This window comes from Notothenia coriiceps, unplaced genomic scaffold, assembly GCF_000735185.1.
Source record: "Notothenia coriiceps isolate Sejong01 unplaced genomic scaffold, NC01 NC01_scaffold00009998, whole genome shotgun sequence".
NCBI classification, from domain to species: domain Eukaryota; kingdom Metazoa; phylum Chordata; class Actinopteri; order Perciformes; family Nototheniidae; genus Notothenia; species Notothenia coriiceps.
In genome coordinates this window covers 105,630-126,277 of record NW_011342699.1, presented here as the reverse complement: position 1 = coordinate 126,277, position 20,648 = coordinate 105,630, and the positions used below count along the sequence as shown (strand labels likewise).

Here is a 20,648-nt window from a genome sequence, read left to right as displayed (position 1 = left end):
GCAGTACTGACAACCGTGTCGACAACATTGGTCACGTCTACCAGGTCTAATGGATTTACCCAGCAGCCTTCTGGACAAAACAAGTTATGCTCTGGTTTTTATTATATCTAGGCCAATACATCAGTTCCAGTTATTTTCTTGATTTGACTCCACTTGTATTTTTAAATGCATGCTATGTTATGAAGTCATCAAAAGTTAAGAAATTGTTTTGTCCTTCACTTCTGTCATTAACTTGAGGCTAACTCACACGCATATGCCTCAAAAGACGATGGTAGGAATATACGTTTTATTGATGATTTTATTAGACAGATTACGTTCATGTATTCACGTTTTGTTTACCTTATCTGTTTTTTAATTTAATCAGAAATCAACTTCAACACACATTTTCGTTAATTTTTTCTAGCAGTATTGGCTCTCACCTGTTAAATTATCTCCTTTACCAGATACACCTAAAAGGAATTGGAAAACGATGTTGAAAATATTGCGTTTTTCTACTCAAATGTGTTTTTATTGACAGATCACATACGGATTCACTCTTTCACCTAATTTATTTTCAATATAATTGGAAAACAACAAAACATAGCCAAAGGTGAACAATCAATTTACCAAAAATAATACAAATAGAGAAAACATTTTGTGAGTCCCTACTTCACCCCAAATCATTCCACTTTGTTTTAAAGAACCAGATTAAAACGACCTACAACACTTGCAGCTTCATGTTAGAGAGACAAAGAGGAACCACTACTAATTAGAGATCTGAGGTAGTGATGCGAGGACACACGTGGGAGACTGAAGTCGAGATAATGAAAGAAGAAAGATTAAAAACAACCATGTAATGTTCCTGGGGTCCAGACATCAATTATTCCTGACAATTACCGCAGGACGTAAAAGTGTCCAAATGACGGCGAGTTAGAAAGAAACAACTACTTTTTAAACGCGGTGCAGTGAAGCTATTCTGGTATCAAATTAAAAGCAGTTGAACCGTTTAAAACTAACGAGTGACAAATGAATGATTTCTTCCATAACACTGCCTACTAAATATTTCTCCTCCAGGTAATTTTTTTCTTACCAATTTGTTCTACATGCATCATCATTTTGGGCTGCAGCCAAACGTTAGCACTCAGTAAGACATTGTTTGTTAATGTACAATCCCTTTGGTATTTTTTTTTTCTTTCCCACACTGAGACTTGTGTTGTAGCCCAAACTCCCGGAACAGATGACAACTTTATGTATTTATTAGGACGGTAGACAGCGCGTTTAATAACGTGTCCTTGCATCTTTGTTGTGACTCATGTCTATTTATGTATTTGAAACCTTTTCAATTTGTGTAAATTGTATAGTAATTCAATGTTGCTTCCATTCCTCCTCTCCATTGGGACGTTTATGGAGTGACACGATGACGTTCTCAACGTGGAAGTTTATGCATTCTTACTTGTCATATATCAGATTTATTTTTGGTATCTCGGTTTCCTCAAGTAAATGTGCCGATCTGGTAATATTTAACATCAGTTGTTATTCCTTTGAAAAGCTATTGTTATTGTTTAGCTTTGAATTTAAACTTATTCAGAGAATTCAAACACATTTGTCTTTTCTGTGTCTTCCTCATGGCTGTGTTCAAATAAACCCTTTTTTTGTCAATTGAAAAGCTTTTTATACAACCAATGGATATGCTACATCTGATACACTTCTCAAAAATAATTAGCTATTTTAGCTGCTGCTTCTGTGCATATCTGGTTATTTTATTATATTTGTCAGGGTTTATTACGTGACAGTAAACTGATCCGGATAGTGTTTCACTGACTGAGTGCTTGAGGTATTCACTTTTTTATTAAGCGTTGTATGGAAACAACAGCTAATGCCTCAGCTATGTTTTGTATCGCATAAGAGACTTCGATCTGTGGTCCATCGATGTGTGTTTGAAGTGAAGCATCTCAAACGGCCTGCAGTGTGTTATGTAGCATTAGGATTACTATGCACCATTGTTCAAATGGAAAGGCTGCCTTAAAATGGTTTGTTTGACTTTAATGTATCCTCTGTAGCTTGAACCACGAAACGCTGTTATCATAATATACACTATGTTATTCGAATAACCTTTATTGGCAAGACAAATCAAAAACCCATATTGCCAGAACAGTATAATTAAACTTGATGAGATAATCAGCAAGATGTATACAGTGCCTATTTTAATCCAGAAATGTATTTTTCTTACAGGCTTCAGCTTGACTAGACTATTACTTAATTAATTTACTGTAATATATATACATGTTTTCTTTTAAAATATCAAATCAAATAAGGTGAAAACAATTGAAGGGTGGTTACTTATGCATATGTTTGTTTACTGGATAAGAAAGTCCTATACATAAAAATATTTAAGTATTTCTTTTATTTCTTTAAAAAATAATTGGATAAACCTCAAATCAGCCTAATGTTTTTTTTTTTTTAATTCAGTAGCCAAATGTTCTTTCAATAATTGGAGGAATAACGTTTTTCTTCAGCGTTATTGTGTATGGAAAATGTGTTTTAATATAATAAAAAAACAATGTATTTGTATGCATACAAGACTTACAAAATACCAAATGAAATAATAGGGACAAATAAATAATTTAAATGTGTATATATTTTTAACTGGATGATAAGGAAACGAAAATGTAAATGTATTCTACAATACGATTTAAAAAAAGATAAAAACTATCACAAATAATTAAAATATGTACATACATTTTGGTTTTTAAAATACTTGTGGAGAGGGACCACTCGAGCACTACACGTCAATTCACCCTCAATGTCTTTATTTATTTATTATTTAGCGTCATTGCTCCACTATGCAACAACTGGATCACAACAGTCTGACGGGATTAAGTGGCGCACTCTGAGGCAGGAGCATCGGGGAGGGGCGTCCGTGAGACAGCGTCCATCGGCGGAAACGGAGGGTTCATCCGGTGCAGCAGGGAAGCCTTTCTTCTCCAGAGCAGGTCTGCTGCTGAATTACAATTGGGATACGAAGCCACCATGAACGAGGGGCTTTTTTCCCCTGTATTCCTGCACGTTTAATTAATGAAGACATCAATCTCTCCTGGGGGAGGATTTCTACCCTGTGGTTTGATGCAGGAATGATTTTTCTCGGCTTGGTTTTGCTACAGAGGACCATGGAGACCTCCGAAGGCATCGGTCATGCTCTCTGGTAAGATGTCCTTCTCATCCTTACGGGGCGTATTAATGAATAGTCAGTATATTCTCTATTAAAAAAAACAGCGTAGCCTTCATACGAGACGCTATTTTCCATAACATGTATCATGTGGCATTTACCTTAACGTAAAAAAACGTGTTTGTCATCGTGTCATAGTGTCATCGACACACCTGCGATATGTTATTTTTCCATGAATTAGAGTTTGATTAGCAGCCGGTGCTTCTGCCGTGTGCAGCCACTATGCAGATGTCTGCAGCCTCAGAAGCCGGGCTTAATGTGGGGTGCACATGCTTTAAATGATACAACACGCCTGTAAATTAAAAGGGGGCTGTGTTGAATGAAATCCAATATATCTGTGCTGTAGGTTTATTATTCCAGCGCCTTGAAAACGGTATACTGTCTGTGTCATTAAAAAGGCAGGAAATGCAACAGCATCTGTATTCAAATGAGCAGCTTTAAATATGTGTGTCATGCTTCTTGGGAATAGACAACTTCCCTGTTTACTGCATTGTTATTATGGGGCAAAATAGGCTATGTGCTGCTGCCTAATGGGTCTTATTGATTTCGTTTATGAATACCCATGCAGCAGCCCTGTTATTATAACGGATTCCTGAACAAGCATGTCTGTCTGGATGTGGAAAAAAACAAAACTCATCAGTATGTGTTGTGTGGGTCAGTCAGTGCCTTCAGGCTGATTCTCAGCTATTCTGCCTCTCGGTGTAAGAACTGGGAAACACCTCTCTGCTTTTTCTGATGAGGATATTCCATTTTGATGCCAAGTAATATTCAAAGTGCTGATCGTTCCTATTTTGGGGTTCTTGGACCATCAGGGCAATTAACAAAGAGGTTTGGGTGTTTTATTGCAGGGGAAGCTGGAGGACCATTCATGCTCAGTGTTTCTTGACACATGTTGGTGTTTGTTTTCTCCCCGCGCTGTTTGCTGTTATCTGCAAATTGGTAGCATGGCACTCTACTCTCCTTTTTAAAGCACTCCCCGTGGTTTTCCTGTTGCTATAATTCAATCAAACACCATGGAATTGACCCAGTTTGGTGCAAACACAATTCTTTTGCCATTACACCAAGGTGACACTGCAATGTTTATGAAGCCCTAAAGACATGGACTGACACGATGTGAGCATCTGGTTCACTAGCAGTTGACTGACAAGCATGCAGGTTTAAGTGGGGGTCTGTGTAAAGTCACACACTCACCCCTCTGATCTGGATCTAGAACCTTTTAGAAAAAAAACTCTTGCCCGTGCATTTGCTCGGATTTAAAGTGAAAACACGTCTTGGTGTGTGAGCTCAGGGAATCAAATCCCAGACCTTATCAAGAGCTGAAAATATACCAGAGCAGGAATAAGCGAGAGAATTCACCCACATTTCTCCAGTCATAAAGGGCACAAAAGAATCAGATCAAGCTGTTATGTCTAGTGTTCAATGTAAGCGCACGGCTGTGGCTGCTCATAAGCAGCTCTGAACTCCGTCCAAAACCAAAAAGGGCTGATTACAGCTTCAGAGGAAACATAAAAACAATTTAGGAATACATACGGAAATCCCCCAGGTGTCACAGAGCAAAGGGAAAATGCATAGGAATAATCCCCTCGGACGTTAGAGCCGCATTCCTTTCTTTATTACTCCCCCCTCTTCAGCTTTGCAGGATCCAGGTAGATGGCAATCACCGGGATTGCTTTATTTCTACCGGCTCTATAGGTAGCTGTGTCAAACTGGCAAAGGTGAGCGTCAAGGCCGGTGAGGAGAAACGGTGAGCCACGCGATTGGTCAGTCCAGGGCTAAGCTGTCCTGTTGTGTGCCGATAAGCGTGTTATAAATCAGTATTTCATGGATATAGAGAGCACCAGAGGGGGGCTGGGTGACCTGACCTTCCATAAGCCCTTCATAGATATTTGGTTGGGGTTGCTCAGGTGGAGGTAGTTCAGTAAATCCTCTGCACGCAATCTGCCGTACGTCTGACCCCGAATGAGCTCTTAATCATACATAAACATGAATCTGCCTCCCACCCCCCACAAGGTTAAAACATTTAGATGTCGACATTTCAGTTCCCCATCATCATCATTACAAGTGACCAATGGCCATTTATAACATCCTTGGACTTTGAATGGCTTGGAGAGGCGTTCAGATAAAGGTCACATTACTGCTCTCTCACAAATGAACAGAGGGAGGTTCAGAATTGTTGAATGGCTGCCATTTGAAGGCATTTTGTAGCAACGTTTGATATTTCAAAGCTTCACAGTCTGCATCACTACAAGCCTTGTTTTGACTCCTCGGAAATAGGAGTGTGAATTCTTTAATATATCTTGATTCAATTTTATTTTGAGACTTGAGGTCACTATTTGATTTAAAAACAATGTCCAATTCCAAATGGATTTTGAATTTAGGACATAGTGATGCTGTCTTAAGGATCTACTCAAGTACTGTGTGCGTTAATTAATACAGTGCAGCAACCAATACATTAAAGGTGGGGTAGGTAATTTTGGAGAAACCAGCTTGAGTGCGCGAGAATTTGAAAATACACAACCGGAAAAAATCTGCCCCTTCCTTACAGAACCTCTCCTCCAACACACACGAACGCGCACATGACCAATGAGGGCACGAGATAAGTTAGTGCACAGATGGAAGGCTGACAGGCAGGTAGGTCATCCAGTTATTTTAGCCGGGCCGTCGTACTTTTTACAGCACTACGGCTGATGACATTTAATGTATTTTTTGTCAAAGCACTGAAGATATTCATTGCTATCGGGCTGTTAAGAGCATTCCATGGAATATAACAAAAAGCGTATCTCGAGCCGGTTTCTCAAACTTACCTACCCCACCTTTAAGTTTAATTAAAGAGGACATATTATAATGCTCATTTTCAAGTTTCAACCGCTTAGAGATGTCCCGTACAATGTGTTGGAGCATTAGTCAATAGAAGCGCAAGTGTTACATAGTAAAGTCACTATGTAACAGAAGTAAACAAAGGAGTTCAATTGGGAGGAGTGTGTGGGAGAGAAACTCCATCTGGAGGGAACTTTGGGATTATAGCCTTGGCAGACCATTTACATTTCAAAAACCTAAATTAAACACTATAGAAGTGAAAACTCCAAAAAGCCGTATGGGGCCTCTTTAAGTAAAATTGGACTTTTACATGAATAAACCTGATGCATAGCTGCCTTTTTTATTTCTCAGAAACTGTCTCTGAAAAGTGTTATTTCACGTAATATTTTTTTAAACAAATCACGCGAAGTACAAGTCACAACTTTGACTTTAGGATTATTGTCTATGAATAGCAATATCTAGGTGTTCACAACTAACTATTAAACTATTGTTTTCCAGACCCCATACTTTTTTTGTGAATTGTTGTCCTGACATGCCATTGAAACCCTTATTAGAGTGAACCTAGCAATACTTAAAATAATTGAAAGCATCCCAGTCTGTAACACTATTGTCTTGGTTGTGCCTCCTCACAAAGCAGTCGTAAACCCTGCTCGGGTTACCATGTGTAAGTTCATAACAGTAGCAGCTGTGTCAACACCAACAGTCAACACAGGGCTGCCGGCCTCACCTGTACGCAGAGGGTAGAGGTGATATTTCAGCTGCTCTTAAACCTCTCAGCTGCTCCACACAGCCTGTTGAAAGAGACTAACAATCCCATTGTGCATCCCTACCACCTGCAACAGATACGCAGATTGTTGCAGAAGTTACACATTAAGACAAGCTGTACTGTAAGTCGTGAATACATCTGTTACATAAACGCTGTTGACAACAGCAGCCTGTTCCCGGGACTCTTGGGCCAAATAAAAGCTGACAGCAAAGAGAGTGAATCTCTTTAAGAGCTGCGAGGCATCGTGTTTATCAAGGGGATGAGAAAACTGGATATAAAACTGTTGCCTGTAGGAATTTAGCTTGACTGTGAATGTTGTGATCTAATATGTGTGAAGTGAAGGTGCCGCAGACACGGCAGGATCGGACCTACCTTCCAGGCTTCAGTGTTCTGCCCGCCGGACTTGAATATTAAACTCGCGGCTGATTTGCATTCGTGTGATGCACGCTGCACAGGGGCAGCTCCCTCTCATCACACAGCTCATGTTTTAATCAACACGGTTCCCACAGTGCTATCTACCCCCATCCATTGCCCACCCCCCATATGTTAAGTCAACATGTGTTTGATGATCACGTTCATTTCTCTCGTACTCATATCTCCTGATCCCCTCCTTTGATGCCGCTCTCTGCGACTCTGTGTTTATCTCGTTCTTCTTTGTCCCGCCATCTCTCCCGCAGGCTTCTCTCAGGAATGTGATGCTGTCTCATGTTGTTGTACCTGTACTTCTGCACACATCTGTACACCAGATGTTCAAGCTGTTTAACGCTTGACTTCAGCCAGGGAGACCACTGATCCTCTCAGGTGTGTCATTTGTTAGACTCAGTCGTGGTTGGAGGCCCGACCTGTTGCACCTGATTGATTCGTCCTTTACTTAAAGCAATAGGCCCTACTTGAGTTTGTGGTAACTCCGGAGGCCCTCTATATGCTGCTCAGCCCTCACTACCGTTGTGTTTTTGCCCTTTGCAGGGATCTTGTAAAAAAAATGTTGGTTCATATTATAGCGCCATTTTACGTTTCTCCGATGCATTTTCCTTCTGACAATCCTCATTCTATAGTTGGCACTTTTCTGTTCCAATTATCAAAATGGGGTCATCCCTTTTATTCTTGGGGTCCCATGTTCTTGATAACATTTTAGGAGGTTGATTAAGGCTTAGCAAAATCAAACGAACTGTCTTGCTGGCAAATTGGAGTTAGTTACAAGGGGAATAACATCAGTTAGGCTGTTGGTGGGGGTTTCTACATTTGAACAAGATAAACAGTCATGTTGATATCATAAAACTCTTCCAAAGAAATTTTTTTGTGGCGTTTCACATTACTTCACATACCTCAATTGATGAAAAGTTGAGATGGTACATTTGACAGGATTTGTTGAATGTCATTAATATGGCTGCTGTTCTTGAAAGTTGATGTGGGATTACGCTGTGGAATAAAACATTTGTGCATTTTGTTTAGATGCCACAACTGTGTGTGTTGTCCGATAGAGAAGTAAGTCATTAAGTCAGTGAACCTACTTAGTAATGTCAGTTACACACTTGCTAACGTCTGCTAACATTAGCCACCACTAGCTACTAGCAGTAGCTACTACAGGAGCCAATGGTGACTAATGTTAGCAAACGTTAGCAAGTAACCACAGTAGATAGTCATGGCTAATGTTAGCAAAATGTTAGCAAAATAACACTGCTGTGTAACTGACGTTTAAGTCGGTTTACTTATTTAATTACTCAATTTACTTCACTAGCTCTTACAGTAGCTAGTGGGGTTTATTGCTAATGAAGTGTTGCTAATGAATTAAACTTTGTATTTGTAAGATGGAGAATGTGTTATTTCTTTCTTCAAATAGCTATGCCAGTTGGAGCAGCAATGTTAAAACAGCGTTTAACCAAGGGCACTGAAGTCAAAGGACTGTAAGTAGTGAAAGTGATAAAAGGCCTTTTTTTAGTGAGTGAAAAGGACAACACCAAGCATCCAAGCAAATGTTTATGTTGCTGGACAAAGCCATTCCTTCGAGGCAGGGCAGCCTTTTGGCTCCAGCTGCCAGGCGACCATTGCGATGAATACCAAATGTCTCTGTCTGTCTTCTCCCAAATGCTTCTCTCTGGAGGTTTACCGCTCAGCCTCGCTGCTCAGCAGAGAACAGACATGACACTGCCTCGTACATTCCCAGATGAAAAGACCTTCTCAGTTTATTAGATTATCCTAAAACCTGATTATCCCTGGCTCAGCATTGTTTAACTGGGTTCATGTGATGAGCTTTTGTCCGAACAGCGGTCGTATAACTCTGCCACTGGTTTGCGTGAAAGGCTCATACTTGTCTGTCAATGGGAGGTCAAGCATGCTGGGCTTTCACACGTACAGGAGTAAACAGCAGTTACTGGCTCAGATCCAGGACAGGAGCCAACACAAACTCGCTACAAGTATTTCAAGTATGTCTTCAGACAATGTGAGCCTTGTGTTGTTTGAGTGAGGAAAACAGAGAACTGTGTCTTAAATTCCCCCAAAAAGCAAAAGAATCTGGTAGATTATGTGCAGAGCTTTGAAGCAGCTGCTCAGAGGAGCTGATAGATAAATGTTTCCTTTTGAAAGATGGGATGCTGGCAGAAGCAGTCTTTGGACGGGTAAATCATGATTAAGCCCTCGAGGCCTTCCTTTTAGAAATCTAAGGGGTTGAATGGAGTCGTTTTATGATTTACCCGACTGGCAAGATGCTTGTGTATGGCAGCGATTTGTGAGCAGCGTTGAGTGAGAGACTTTTGGCAGAAAACGCAATCTCTATTTTTGGATGTCGAGTCTCTATTGGGAATTAGGGAAGAGGTTTGGTTTGTAATGAACCTCGGTTATGTGGGGAAAAGTGCACATGATTCATTGCTCACATGCTACAATTAATTGAAGGCAGCATTGTGTTTTTTTTTTTTATAGGGTCAATGTTAGGCAACAGTTTATTTTCTTAGCATATACAAGAGGATCTGATATTGAAAAAGCTATAAAACATATTAAATGCAATTCCATGTATAGTGAATTTCCTGTAAACCTTGATATTTATGGCGACTGGAAAGAGGAAAACTCTGCAGAACATTGCATTTATTCCTCCTAGCTTCCTCTTGTATTTATTCCATCACTTTGCTCCTGGCTGTAATCCTCTGGGTCCCTCTCTTTTTCTCTTTTGTACCAGTAGCTATTGAAACATAAAACACTCAGGGTTTAGGTTTCACCCTCTCTGTTTCTGCCCATACATTATTAATGTTTCTTATCCTGTCTCGCTTCCTTCTCTTTGCAAATGAATTGGTGGCTAATTGAAACTGAAAGCTATTTTTAGAGTATTACTTACTTTCAAAAAGCCCTAAGGGGCAACTAAGGTTATCATTCAAACTTTTGATCATTTTACATGTTAGACGCTTTTATCCAAAGCATCTTACATACTCAATACTGAACCCCACAGGAGCAATTCGGGGTGAAGTGTCTTGCCCAGGGAACCAACGACATGCTGACTGTAGCGGGGTTTGAACCCCTGATCCGAACACCAACGCACAACTCACTGCACCACACGCCCCCCCCCGCCCGCATTTCTAAATCTTCAATCAAAACCAGTAGAATGCTTATTATTAATATGGCTTTATGTAATGTAAAATCTGGGATTTATTTTGCTTTTCGTCAGGGTTGGGAGTCTATGCTTTCCATCACAATAGTTACATGTGAAAAAATGTAATCCGTTAACTAATCTAAGAATCACAATTTAAAAGAAATGTAACCTGATTACTTTCCATTACTTTTGGATAATGTCAATATCGAATGCAATGCCAATAGATACAAGATAAAATAGATATCAATACGATGCCTCTTACTTAAGTGTATTATGTAAGACCACACATGTAACCCTATATTAAAAGAAAACAATATATTTAGTATCAAGAATGTATCAAAAACGCTTATAGAATAGTTTACAAATGCTGTTTTAGTTTAATATATTCATTGAAAACAAACACAATATTTTAGTTTAATAAATCAGCTGTCTACTTACTGAATAAAGAAAGATTTCAAAAATAGACAAGAATGAAACTAGCCTAAATAATAACCAAATGGAAAATTCAGGCTGTACGTCTCCTATAATGTATCATTCTTTATTTAAAAATGTATCCTTCTAGTTATCTCCATTTTTCAAATCAATGTTCCACTGTTTTCTTTCAAGCTGTATTAGTAATGTGTTTATATTTGTTTAACCTTTTCAAGGCTTTAAACACCTGAACAGAGGTGCAGTAGCTCCCCCTGATGGAACCTGACACCAAAGCTTATCTACTGCAGACTTGAAAAATGCAACCGTTAGTCCTCGAGAAAACACATGGCTGATTCTGCAAGATCAGAGAAAGAAAAACATCTAAACCTGAACGTATTTTGTTGATCCATCTCAGCAGCAGCTAAGCCTCTTTTGCTTTTTCCCTTAGGTGAGGGCGTGACTCGGAGCGAGAGTTGTAAAGTCCCCAGAGTTACATCACATGGAGGTCAAAGGTCATCTGATCACATCCATGGGTTTGGGGGCTCCTGGTGAGTACCATTGACGCGCTATCAGTGTTAACACACACTTTCGTGTCTGGACAAGCCTGGAATGGCTGGTTTGTTTTTTCTTCTCACAGTCTAACAGAAGGAAAATAAAAGTGTGTTTCTCCAGGAAACCACCAGCTGAAAAAACAGTTGCATGTGTGAAGGCCTTTTGTTCATGACCCAGCTGTCAGATTATCTTATCACAGCACTGAGGAACTGTGAGCAACATCAAACTGTGAGAAAAAGCAGCCATTGTGAAACAGAAACACTGCATTTTTAATTTGACATTAAATATTTAATCTATGTCTCAGTTTTAATCTTGCACATCTGCATGCAGGTGATTTAGTCTAAAATGTCTAGCCTTCTGTTTTAAAATGAGAAGTCTGTCGTTTTCTATTTTTCCATTGGTCCACAAACCACCTAAAAAGAAACAAACAACAACGTTAGTTAGTTAGGTAAGGGTTAAAACAACTTCCCTGCCCTGTCTGTTCCTTTAATCCTCAGCCATTTGTTTCCTACACAAGTAAATGGCTCACAAATGGTGTATGTTGGATCCTCACTCAAAGAAAATTGCAGTTTTCATGAACAAGGTTATAAAAGAACAACACGGACAAGAGGAATATGATATATCAGGATTTGGATACACAAACAATACTTGCTAATCTAGGCTTTATTCATTGTTCCCTTGGGTATTTTTCCCTGGGATTTGTTGTAAATTAAATAACAGATTAAACTTGAATTCAGTCCCTCTGAAGATGCACTACATGTGTTGTGTTGTGTAGATGTTCAAGGCTGCCAGGACAGCAAGCTGCAGGCGGAGCGGGTCGCGGCGCTGCAGGACAGGAAGCAGGCCCTGGAGGCTCTGCTCAGCTCCAGAGTGGGAGAGCTCAAACATGTCTGTCTGCAGGAAGCTGTGAGTAGCTCTCACTTCACAAAGATAATGTGGCTCAGGCAACACATTCTTACTTCATGTATCAAGTATTTATGTAATCTACAATTTGTTCATGTTGTGATTTTAGGACCATTGTTGGTAAAAAGAGGGTTATATTTTGAGAACAAGCTCTGGGTTTTAAAGTCAAACCTAATTTTACTAGAAAAAGACAACTATATACTGGAGATTAGTGGTTGGAGAAGTGGTAAATCTATGTGTTTAAAGGTACAACATTCCTGCTTCATACGTATCAAGTGTTTAGATGTCAACTACAATTTGTTCATGTTGGGTTTTACTAATGTTTTTACAGATTGTTAACATAACTATGAACCTCTAAACGTAAATGCCCACAACAGTGTATCTGGCCCAATGTAGTTACAGAAAAAAGGATTATATTTTGAGAAAAAGCTCAGGCTTTTTAAGATTAAAGTCAAAGCCTAATTTTACTCGAAAAAACAACAACTACATACTGGAGATTAAAGTGGAAAGAAAAACCCCTCATTAATAAGAAAAACACTGAAGTATTCGTTCTTTTTCTCTAACTTACTACTTTATGTAATATCTACGTTTTTTTTCTTGTTACATATTTGAAATGTTTGTTTATATACCTATACTTGACTTTTATATGCTGTTGTAAGATCTTCCTGGCAACCAGTTTTTCTTAATCGTGTCCAATTGGTTGCATATTTGATTTGCCTGATTGATGTCAACCCCTCCTAATCTAGAATAACCTGCCTCTGCTTTTCATGAAGAGCTGTTTTAAACATCCCTATTTTTCAACTGGATGTATCGTCACTGGATGTATGGTGTCTGAATATGCTCTATTTTAGGATTCACAACTAGTCTTCTCTGTTTTCAGTGTCGCGATTTTAGAAGTTTAAACCCCTTTTCATCTGCACAATTATTCTGTTACTGCTTTAGTGGTGAATCCTGTTAGAAACAATATTTATGGCTTCTATTTCAGTGCAGTCAACCATTTAAGAGCAGGTTTTTTATTGAGACTTTAAGTAATCTGTTAAGTGGTGTAATTTTATGTAACACTTTGGAGCTCCCTGGCCGGTGAGAAGATGGATTTTAGTTTCTTGGGGCTAATGAATGTGCCTCTGCAGGAGCTGACTGGGAAGCTTTCACATGCTTTCCCCCTGGAAACGGGAGAGAAACCCCCAGTGGTGCAGCGCAGAGCTGGCCTGCTGCCCAACACCAAGGCAGAGGTAAGTCAACACCTTGAATATCAATAGTGTTTACGCAGCAGCTGTACCTCTGTATGTACTCGTGGTCTAACACGGCCGACTGTCTGCAGGATGAGGCTGCCCAGAGAAAGCAGATGAAGGCCATCTTCACCGGGGCTCTGTACAGACACTCGGAGTCAGACCGAAATATCCCCAACAGCAAGAGGACGGTTCATCGGGGCTGTCACACAGGTACAGAAACAACACCCATACTTCCACGGATCTTATAATATCAAGGCTTCTTCTTTCAGAGTAGTCATAAAGAAAAATGTCAAGAAACACTCTGATTCCTCCTAAATTCACCAGAAGTTATTATGGTATATAACAATTTTCCGGTCTTTGTAGCCCCTCAACTTGTTTTTAAATATACAAGTCAGCATTCACCCATTCACACACATTCATACGGAGGAAGACGCTGATATACAAGTTGCGGCCTGCTAAGGGAAGCTAACAATCTCACACTGTCGGCCATGACATGTGTCTAAGTGTCTTTCCCAAGGACACATTGACATGCAGGGGGCTGGGGGTTGGGTATTGAACCATCAACCTTCCTATTGGAGGACATCCATTCTACCTTCTGAGCCACAGCCGTCCCATTACATTAAAGAAGGCCTCATTTGCAATTATTAAAAATAAGATAACACTTCAGAAAACGTTTCTGGAAAAACACATTTCTTAATACAGGAAATCACCTGGGGTAGTTTCATGTTGACATGTAGTATTTATTTATTATTAAGTGTTTCTACATGTACCTGCGCCAGTGCCTCCCCTAAAAAGAAACAAGTACATATCTCTTAAAAGTGAATAAAGACAAAGCTTTATTGTCATTAACATTTTAAATATTTGAAAAACAAACTCGTACAGAAGAAGATTAAGGCCATCACTGACTAAAAGTGATTTTATTTTTGTGATTTCTGAGAAGAAAGTCAGAATTATGACTTAAATCTCACAGCTTTGAGAAAAAAGTAAAAAAAACATCTCTTTTAGTCAAATCTCAATTAAAATGTCTTCTGTTAACTTGCATTTATGTTGAACAAAGACTTCCTGCTGCATCATCTGTGAATGGTTTGTTGTCTTTCAGAGGACACTGTCATGTCAGAGAGTACAAGCTCCATGTCAGACTCAACATCCCATGATAATGGTGAGTCCACTGAACACAGACCGACAGGCAACAACTATCTCTGGTGGATTCTGTACATCTGTATTCATAATCAGCTTAACTCACTCAGTAGTTGGCAGGCAGTAGAATTAGCTCAGTGTATTTGAAGCCTTTTTCACATTCAAAATACATCCCTCTGTGTCACTTATGGTAAGACACAAAAATAATTCAGATTCAGACGACTTTATTGTCCATAACATTTACATAAAATGGAAATGGTTCTTTCGTACTAGCAAAACTACACTCACCATGCAGAGCACAAAGTACAATTCAGAAACAATTGCATCTTAAAGTCGTAAAGTGAATAAGTGACTGTCATAATAAAAGTGCTAAGTGATTTGTTCTTGTACTGGTTTGTGGTCCATTAAGATTTAACGTCAGAGCATTACTGACACTTACACTCAGTTGTATTAAAAATAAATAGTATACATTAAAATTAGGTGATGGTGTTGCTGGCAGAATGTCCTAAGAGGGATCGTTCAGTCACATCTCAGTTGTTAAATTGCACATTAAAGGTGGGGTATGTAATTTATTTCAGAAACACTTTTTGTTATATTCCATGGAATGCTCTTAACATCGCAATGAATATCTTAAATGCTTTGACAAAAAATCCATAAAAAAATGTCATCTGTGGAAGCCTGTAAAAAGCACGACCAATCATCGGCCGGCTAAAGTAACTGGATGGCCTACCTGCCTGTCAACCTTCCATCTGTGCACAAACTTATCTCGTGCCCTCATTGGTCATGTGCGCGTTCGTGTGTGTTGGAGGAGGGGCTCTGTAAGGAAGTAGCAGATTTCTTCCGGCTGTATATTTTCAAATTGTAGCGCACTCGAGCTGGTTTCTCCAAAATGACCTACCCCACCCTTAAGCTTGTTGTACTTCTAAAAACAGTGATAATGTCTTTGTACTTGGGATTGTGGGAAACGGTATTTTGATCTCTCTGTCTGTACACACAAACTGAAAGATTGACCGTAAATTTGACTTTGACTTTGTTTCTCTCCTCCCTAAAGAGTCTTCTCCCAGCGTGGTGGCGGACCAGCGCTCTCTGTCTCAGCCCCGGCTCACAGTGGGCAGCCCCGACCACAGGATCAGCAGGAAGCTGTCGCCAGTCGAGATCTACTACGAGATGAGGACACGCCGCAACTCTGTCACCAGCTCCGTCAGGTTCGTCTCTCAAAGTGTCTCCACACTGCAAGCTGTGCGGTCTGCTTCATGTTTCACAGTGAACCTGCTATACTGTTAAAAAACAGGGAAGCACATTTGAAAAGATATATAATTAGTATTCCTCCAAAGATCATGCATTTCACCACACCCTGACCTCTTGGATTATATCGAGGAACAGCGTCCTTCACTTGTCTACATATATTAAATATAAATAGCCATTTTAAAAGAGCCAAACATTTGATTTAGTTTATTTGCTACACTACTACAATGCAAACCTGAAAATGATCATTTATATATCCTCTTTTAAGGATATTTCTTACTTGTTTTTGTCTATCGCTGAAAAAAGGTAAATAAGCATTGATATGGGATACTGAGATAAATGCTGCCGATATGTTTAAAAAGTAATGTCGTGAGGTTGCAAACACTCTTTGTCCCCTAATTGAATAAAGTCAATGCCTCTCCTGCTCCATTTCTCAGTTGCCTCTGCATGTCAATGTGATCATAATCATAAATTGCTGATCCTCTTGTGTCTCATCCCACAGCCCGACTCACTCTTTGCCGAGAAGTGCGTCTAACATTGAAGGCAGAAGTGTTCCAGCTACGCCTCTGTTAGCTCGCACGGCTCCCATCAGTGTTCACGTCAGGTAACGTGCCGCTCATCGCCGCTGCTCCTCCCTCCCACTGAGGTCTCTGTGTGCTCAGAAACAGCTTAATGACTTAGTTACATTCAGACACAGTTTCAAGGTTGTTACAGTGATTAGTGTCATATTTAGCTAGCAGCGAGGGCTTGAGCTCATCGTTTGGTGTTTGAGCATACATACTATGTCGCTTCCTAATTGATTTTGTGGGAAATGCAGTAACAGGGTTTAGAATACATTTAAATTCACTCACTTTTTTATCCAAAGATGCCTACGATGGTGACTCTGGGACATTCAAAACAAAGCGTTAAGGAAAAACCCTATGGGAAAAACTCATTATTGAGATTAAAGTGAAATTTGGATACTCTGAGATTGGGGTAGTAAATAAACATTTCAACTCAGAGAAATAAAAAAAAAAAAAATGGCCCTAATACACTGATGCAAGATGCTATTTTCAACCAGTCCTATTACTCATTTAAAATGGGTTGTATATTAATATTTGCTTGACTGCTACGGAGAGCCAGTCAGCAAGTCTTATTAAAGCTAGGACTCCATCAAAGTTACACCGAGCTCAGAAATCAGAATCAGAAACAGGAAAGTAAAACAAACATTTAAAAAAACAGATAGAGAACTATTATAAGAAAATATAATAACATAAAGAAATATTAAAAATAATAGAAAATGTAGTTAAAAATATAGTAAAATAATATAGTGAAAAATATCTCCTAATGTCAGCCGTTGTTGTTTCCGTCTCTTCTTTAGGTCGGACGGGTCAGGCGGTAATGGGCTGAAGCAGTGGTCCGGCAGCCTGGATGTTCCCTACATAATCCCCCTGGCGCAGGAGGGCTCCTCTTCGGACCGCCGCGGCTGCCCCTACAGCTCCCGGGCGCGGCGCAGCAACAGCTCCGAGGCCCTGCTGGACAGATCGAGCCTCCCCGACGACCCGGCCCCCAGGAACGGGATGCCCCCCCGAGGAGGGCCCTACAAGAGCTCAGAGACACTGACCGACGGCAAGCTGAGGCACATCCACCTGGGCAGCCCCGAGAGACACGCCGACGGCAACGTGGATCAGGCCAAACTGCGCCTGTCGATGGGCGACCGGGCGGCGGGCGGGGGCTACAACGAGCTCCTGATGGACTACATCTGGGGCAAGCAGCAGAGGATGCAGCATCACTTGTACCAGTCCACAGGCCGGATCTGGCAGGACGTGCCCTCCCCTCGCTCCTCCACCGCGGCGGTGCCTCCCCACGCTAACGGATTCTCCCACTCCCAGGTGAACCTCCCCAGCGCCGCGCCTCCTTTCAGTCCCATGGTGCTCCGGGGGTCCCAAGCCGAGCTGCGCAGGGTCAAAGTCACCAGGACCAAATCTTGTGGACCCTTTATTCCTTTGCAGCAGCACCCCCAGGACGCCATCCTGCTGTCAGCATACGACTCTCCCCCCCCCGCCTCCGGGAACACCACATCCTCCATCCCCAACCTGCACCCCTACCAGACGGATCTGTCGGGCCCCTCCTTCGGCCGCAGACCCCCTCAGTTCTCCCTCCCGACCCCAGAAGACTCGACGCGGAGCTTACATAAAGCCCTGGCTCTGGAGGGTCTGAGGGACTGGTACCTGAGGAACGCCCTCGGCTACCCCCCCGCTACACCGAAGGGGAACGAGGCGGGGGTCTCTCGCCTCTCACACCCCCACCCGCTGGTGCACCAGCAGTCAGTCCAGGGTGACGCAGCAAGCCCCCCCCGCTCTCAGATGCCCCAGTCAGCCAGCTTCCACGGCCACCCGCTGCACGGGAGGTCAGTGTTTATGTTTCTCTTTTCAATCTGCATGTCTATTGGTAGGATATACAAGGGGTGTCGTCATGGGCGTAGGAAGCATCCTCAATGTGGGTGGGATAATTTGACAGGGGGGTCCGGGGGCATTTTTTCTTAAATGTTGAAGTTAAATGCATCAATCTGGTGCAGTTTGAGAGCAACATTAGGGACTAAATCTATGGATACATCTCTCATCAACACCCATGTGAAACAGAACTGTAAACAGATTTACTTTTTCTTTATGCATATTTTACAAATCACTCCCCTTTTAAACTGTATTTCTGTGTTACTGTCCTATAGTATGAGTTGGAATTATTTCATACCTGTTATTCTCTTGTTCTTTTATAACTATAATGATCATATAAAAGGTGTGCCTTGGAAATACTTATTTACATAAATGATTACCAAACCGTTTGAGAGCCACTACTTAGACTAAAGTGAACTATCTAAACCCTCAGAGAGTCCTTCACCTCCCTGAGCTGTAGTTATCAGCCTCTCAGTCTGACAGGAGAGGACTCTCCTCCACCTCTTTAATAACAGTGCCGTATATCCGGGCAGGGGCGGACTGGCCAATGGCCCCCCCACTGGGCTGGGCTGGGCCGTTTTGATAGGCTACCAGTTCTGTTTCATATGAGTGTTGAGAGATGTATCCATAGATTTCCTAATGTTGCTCTCAAAGTGCACCAGATTGATGCATTTAACTTCAACATTTAAAAAAAAAATCTTCCCGGGGGAACATGCCCCCCTAGAGGAGGTGAGGTCCACCACCTTCCCACACCCCCTGTTAAATTGTCTCACCCACATTGAGGATGCTTCCTACGCCCATGTTTTAATCCATGCGTCAAGTCAGGCAAATTGGGTCCAAATGTTTTTGCATCAATGATCTGTTAACATTACAATCACTAAATATATGCTGTAACTATTTTGCTCTAGGCAACTCAAGGGCTCAGGTCATGTGATTACTATTTGAATAATGGTCCAAAATAACATTAAATGCAGGGTTTTTTGTTAAGTAACATACATTTGTTGCCGGCCGGCCGATGCATTAAGTGGGCCTCTCTGTCTTTAATCCCCGGGCCACTTTCCCCTAGTCCGCCCCGGGTTTCTAGAAAAGCGCTTCATAAATAAAATGCATTATTATTACTGTTAGGACAATCTGATATGTCAAAGAGAAAGTCCCAGGCTCCTCCAACAGAGCAGCATGAATATATATAAGACATTACAAATAAAACAGAAACAATAGTGCACGAGAATGTTTTGAGATGTGCAAATTAATACAAATAAAATAGAAATAGTGCCAGAAAAGTCTAAATAGGAGTAAATGGTGCAATCAGATGAATGTTTATGGATGTTCTTTAAAGAGTCCAGGTGTCTAATAGTCTCATGGCCTGTGGGATGAAACTGTATTTAATAAAGAATAGTCTCAGACCGCAGGTAGCTGAAGTGAAATGACACATATTTGAATAACTGGTATTTACAGCGACTCCACCTCTGTTTGAACTACTGTGTGTGTGTGTGTGTGTGTGTGTGTGTGTGTGTGTGTGTGTGTGTGTGTGTGTGTGTGTGTGTGTGTGTGTGTGTGTGTGTGTGTGTGTGTGTGTGTGTGTGTGTGTGTGTGTGTGTGTGTGTGTGTGTGTGTGTGTGTGTGTGTGTGTGTGTAGGTGTGGTGCAGCTCGAAATTCATCACACTTTCAGATTTTGAGATGGCAGTCTGACGTTCGGCAAGACTTTTTAAAACAGCCGACTGAACAAAAGGAGAAGAAATGGGATTGAAGTAAAGGGAATAAAACTCATCGTTAAACTCAGGTACTGTTGTTATATCATATGTATCACGATGTGTGTTGAAACTCTCTCTGTTGTTTGAGACCCAGACGCTTCTTGTTTGTTTCTGCTTCAATCCTTAAGAAACAGCCATTGTGTTGATTTATTTTATGCCATCTTTATTTCCCTTAATGTTCAAACTTCTCTCTTCTTATTTTTTATGTTACTTTTACCCCATGTACATTTTTTTTTTGAATTTCTTCTTCCAAACGTTCCCCCTGTTTCTGTATTTCCTTCCACATGTATTAGTAGAATACTTGATTGTATTGAAGTATATTTTTACATACTGGAATAAGTGAGAAACCCTCATGTTGTGTTCGGGTCTCCCGTTTCAAGTTCAAATGAATAACTACGCTCTAGTTTCTTTTATGGGAACAAGGCTTCATGATATCCTCCACAAATATAAATACTACAAAGCAGATTTTGACAATTTGAGCCAAGTCTGAAGGTCTCTAAAAACAAGTGTATAATTTGGTGTTGGGGTCTGGGGAGAGCCAGCAGAATTGTTTTTGGGTGACTCGAGGTCAAATTTGGCCCAATCAAGATTCGTCACTGACTTTAGACACCCCCCCCCC

The 20,648-nt window shown here is 40.9% G+C and overlaps 1 protein-coding gene across 1 annotated transcript; it reads left to right on the top strand.

Moving 5' to 3' along the window:
* Positions 1-2,878: 2,878 nt before the first annotated feature.
* ccdc120b (coiled-coil domain containing 120b) lies at positions 2,879-19,222 on the top strand. The gene is made up of 10 exons (XM_010771474.1): positions 2,879-3,181; positions 11,225-11,324; positions 12,104-12,234; positions 13,362-13,463; positions 13,553-13,673; positions 14,563-14,622; positions 15,652-15,805; positions 16,348-16,449; positions 17,206-18,234; positions 19,186-19,222. Exons 2-10 carry the CDS (start codon positions 11,276-11,278, stop codon positions 19,220-19,222), a joined length of 1,785 nt encoding a protein of 594 aa, XP_010769776.1. The 5' UTR covers positions 2,879-3,181; positions 11,225-11,275.
* Positions 19,223-20,648: the final 1,426 nt, after the last annotated feature.

Coding starts and splice junctions, on each gene's coding strand:
- ccdc120b (XM_010771474.1), top strand. CDS start 11,276: ATGGAGGTCAAAGGTCATCTGATCACATCCATGGGTTTGGGGGCTCCT. Junction 15,806..16,347: donor TCTGTCACCAGCTCCGTCAG/GTTCGTCTCTCA, acceptor CTCATCCCACAG/CCCGACTCACTCTTTGCCGA. Junction 18,235..19,185: donor GGCCACCCGCTGCACGGGAG/GTCAGTGTTTAT, acceptor ATTTTGCTCTAG/GCAACTCAAGGGCTCAGGTC.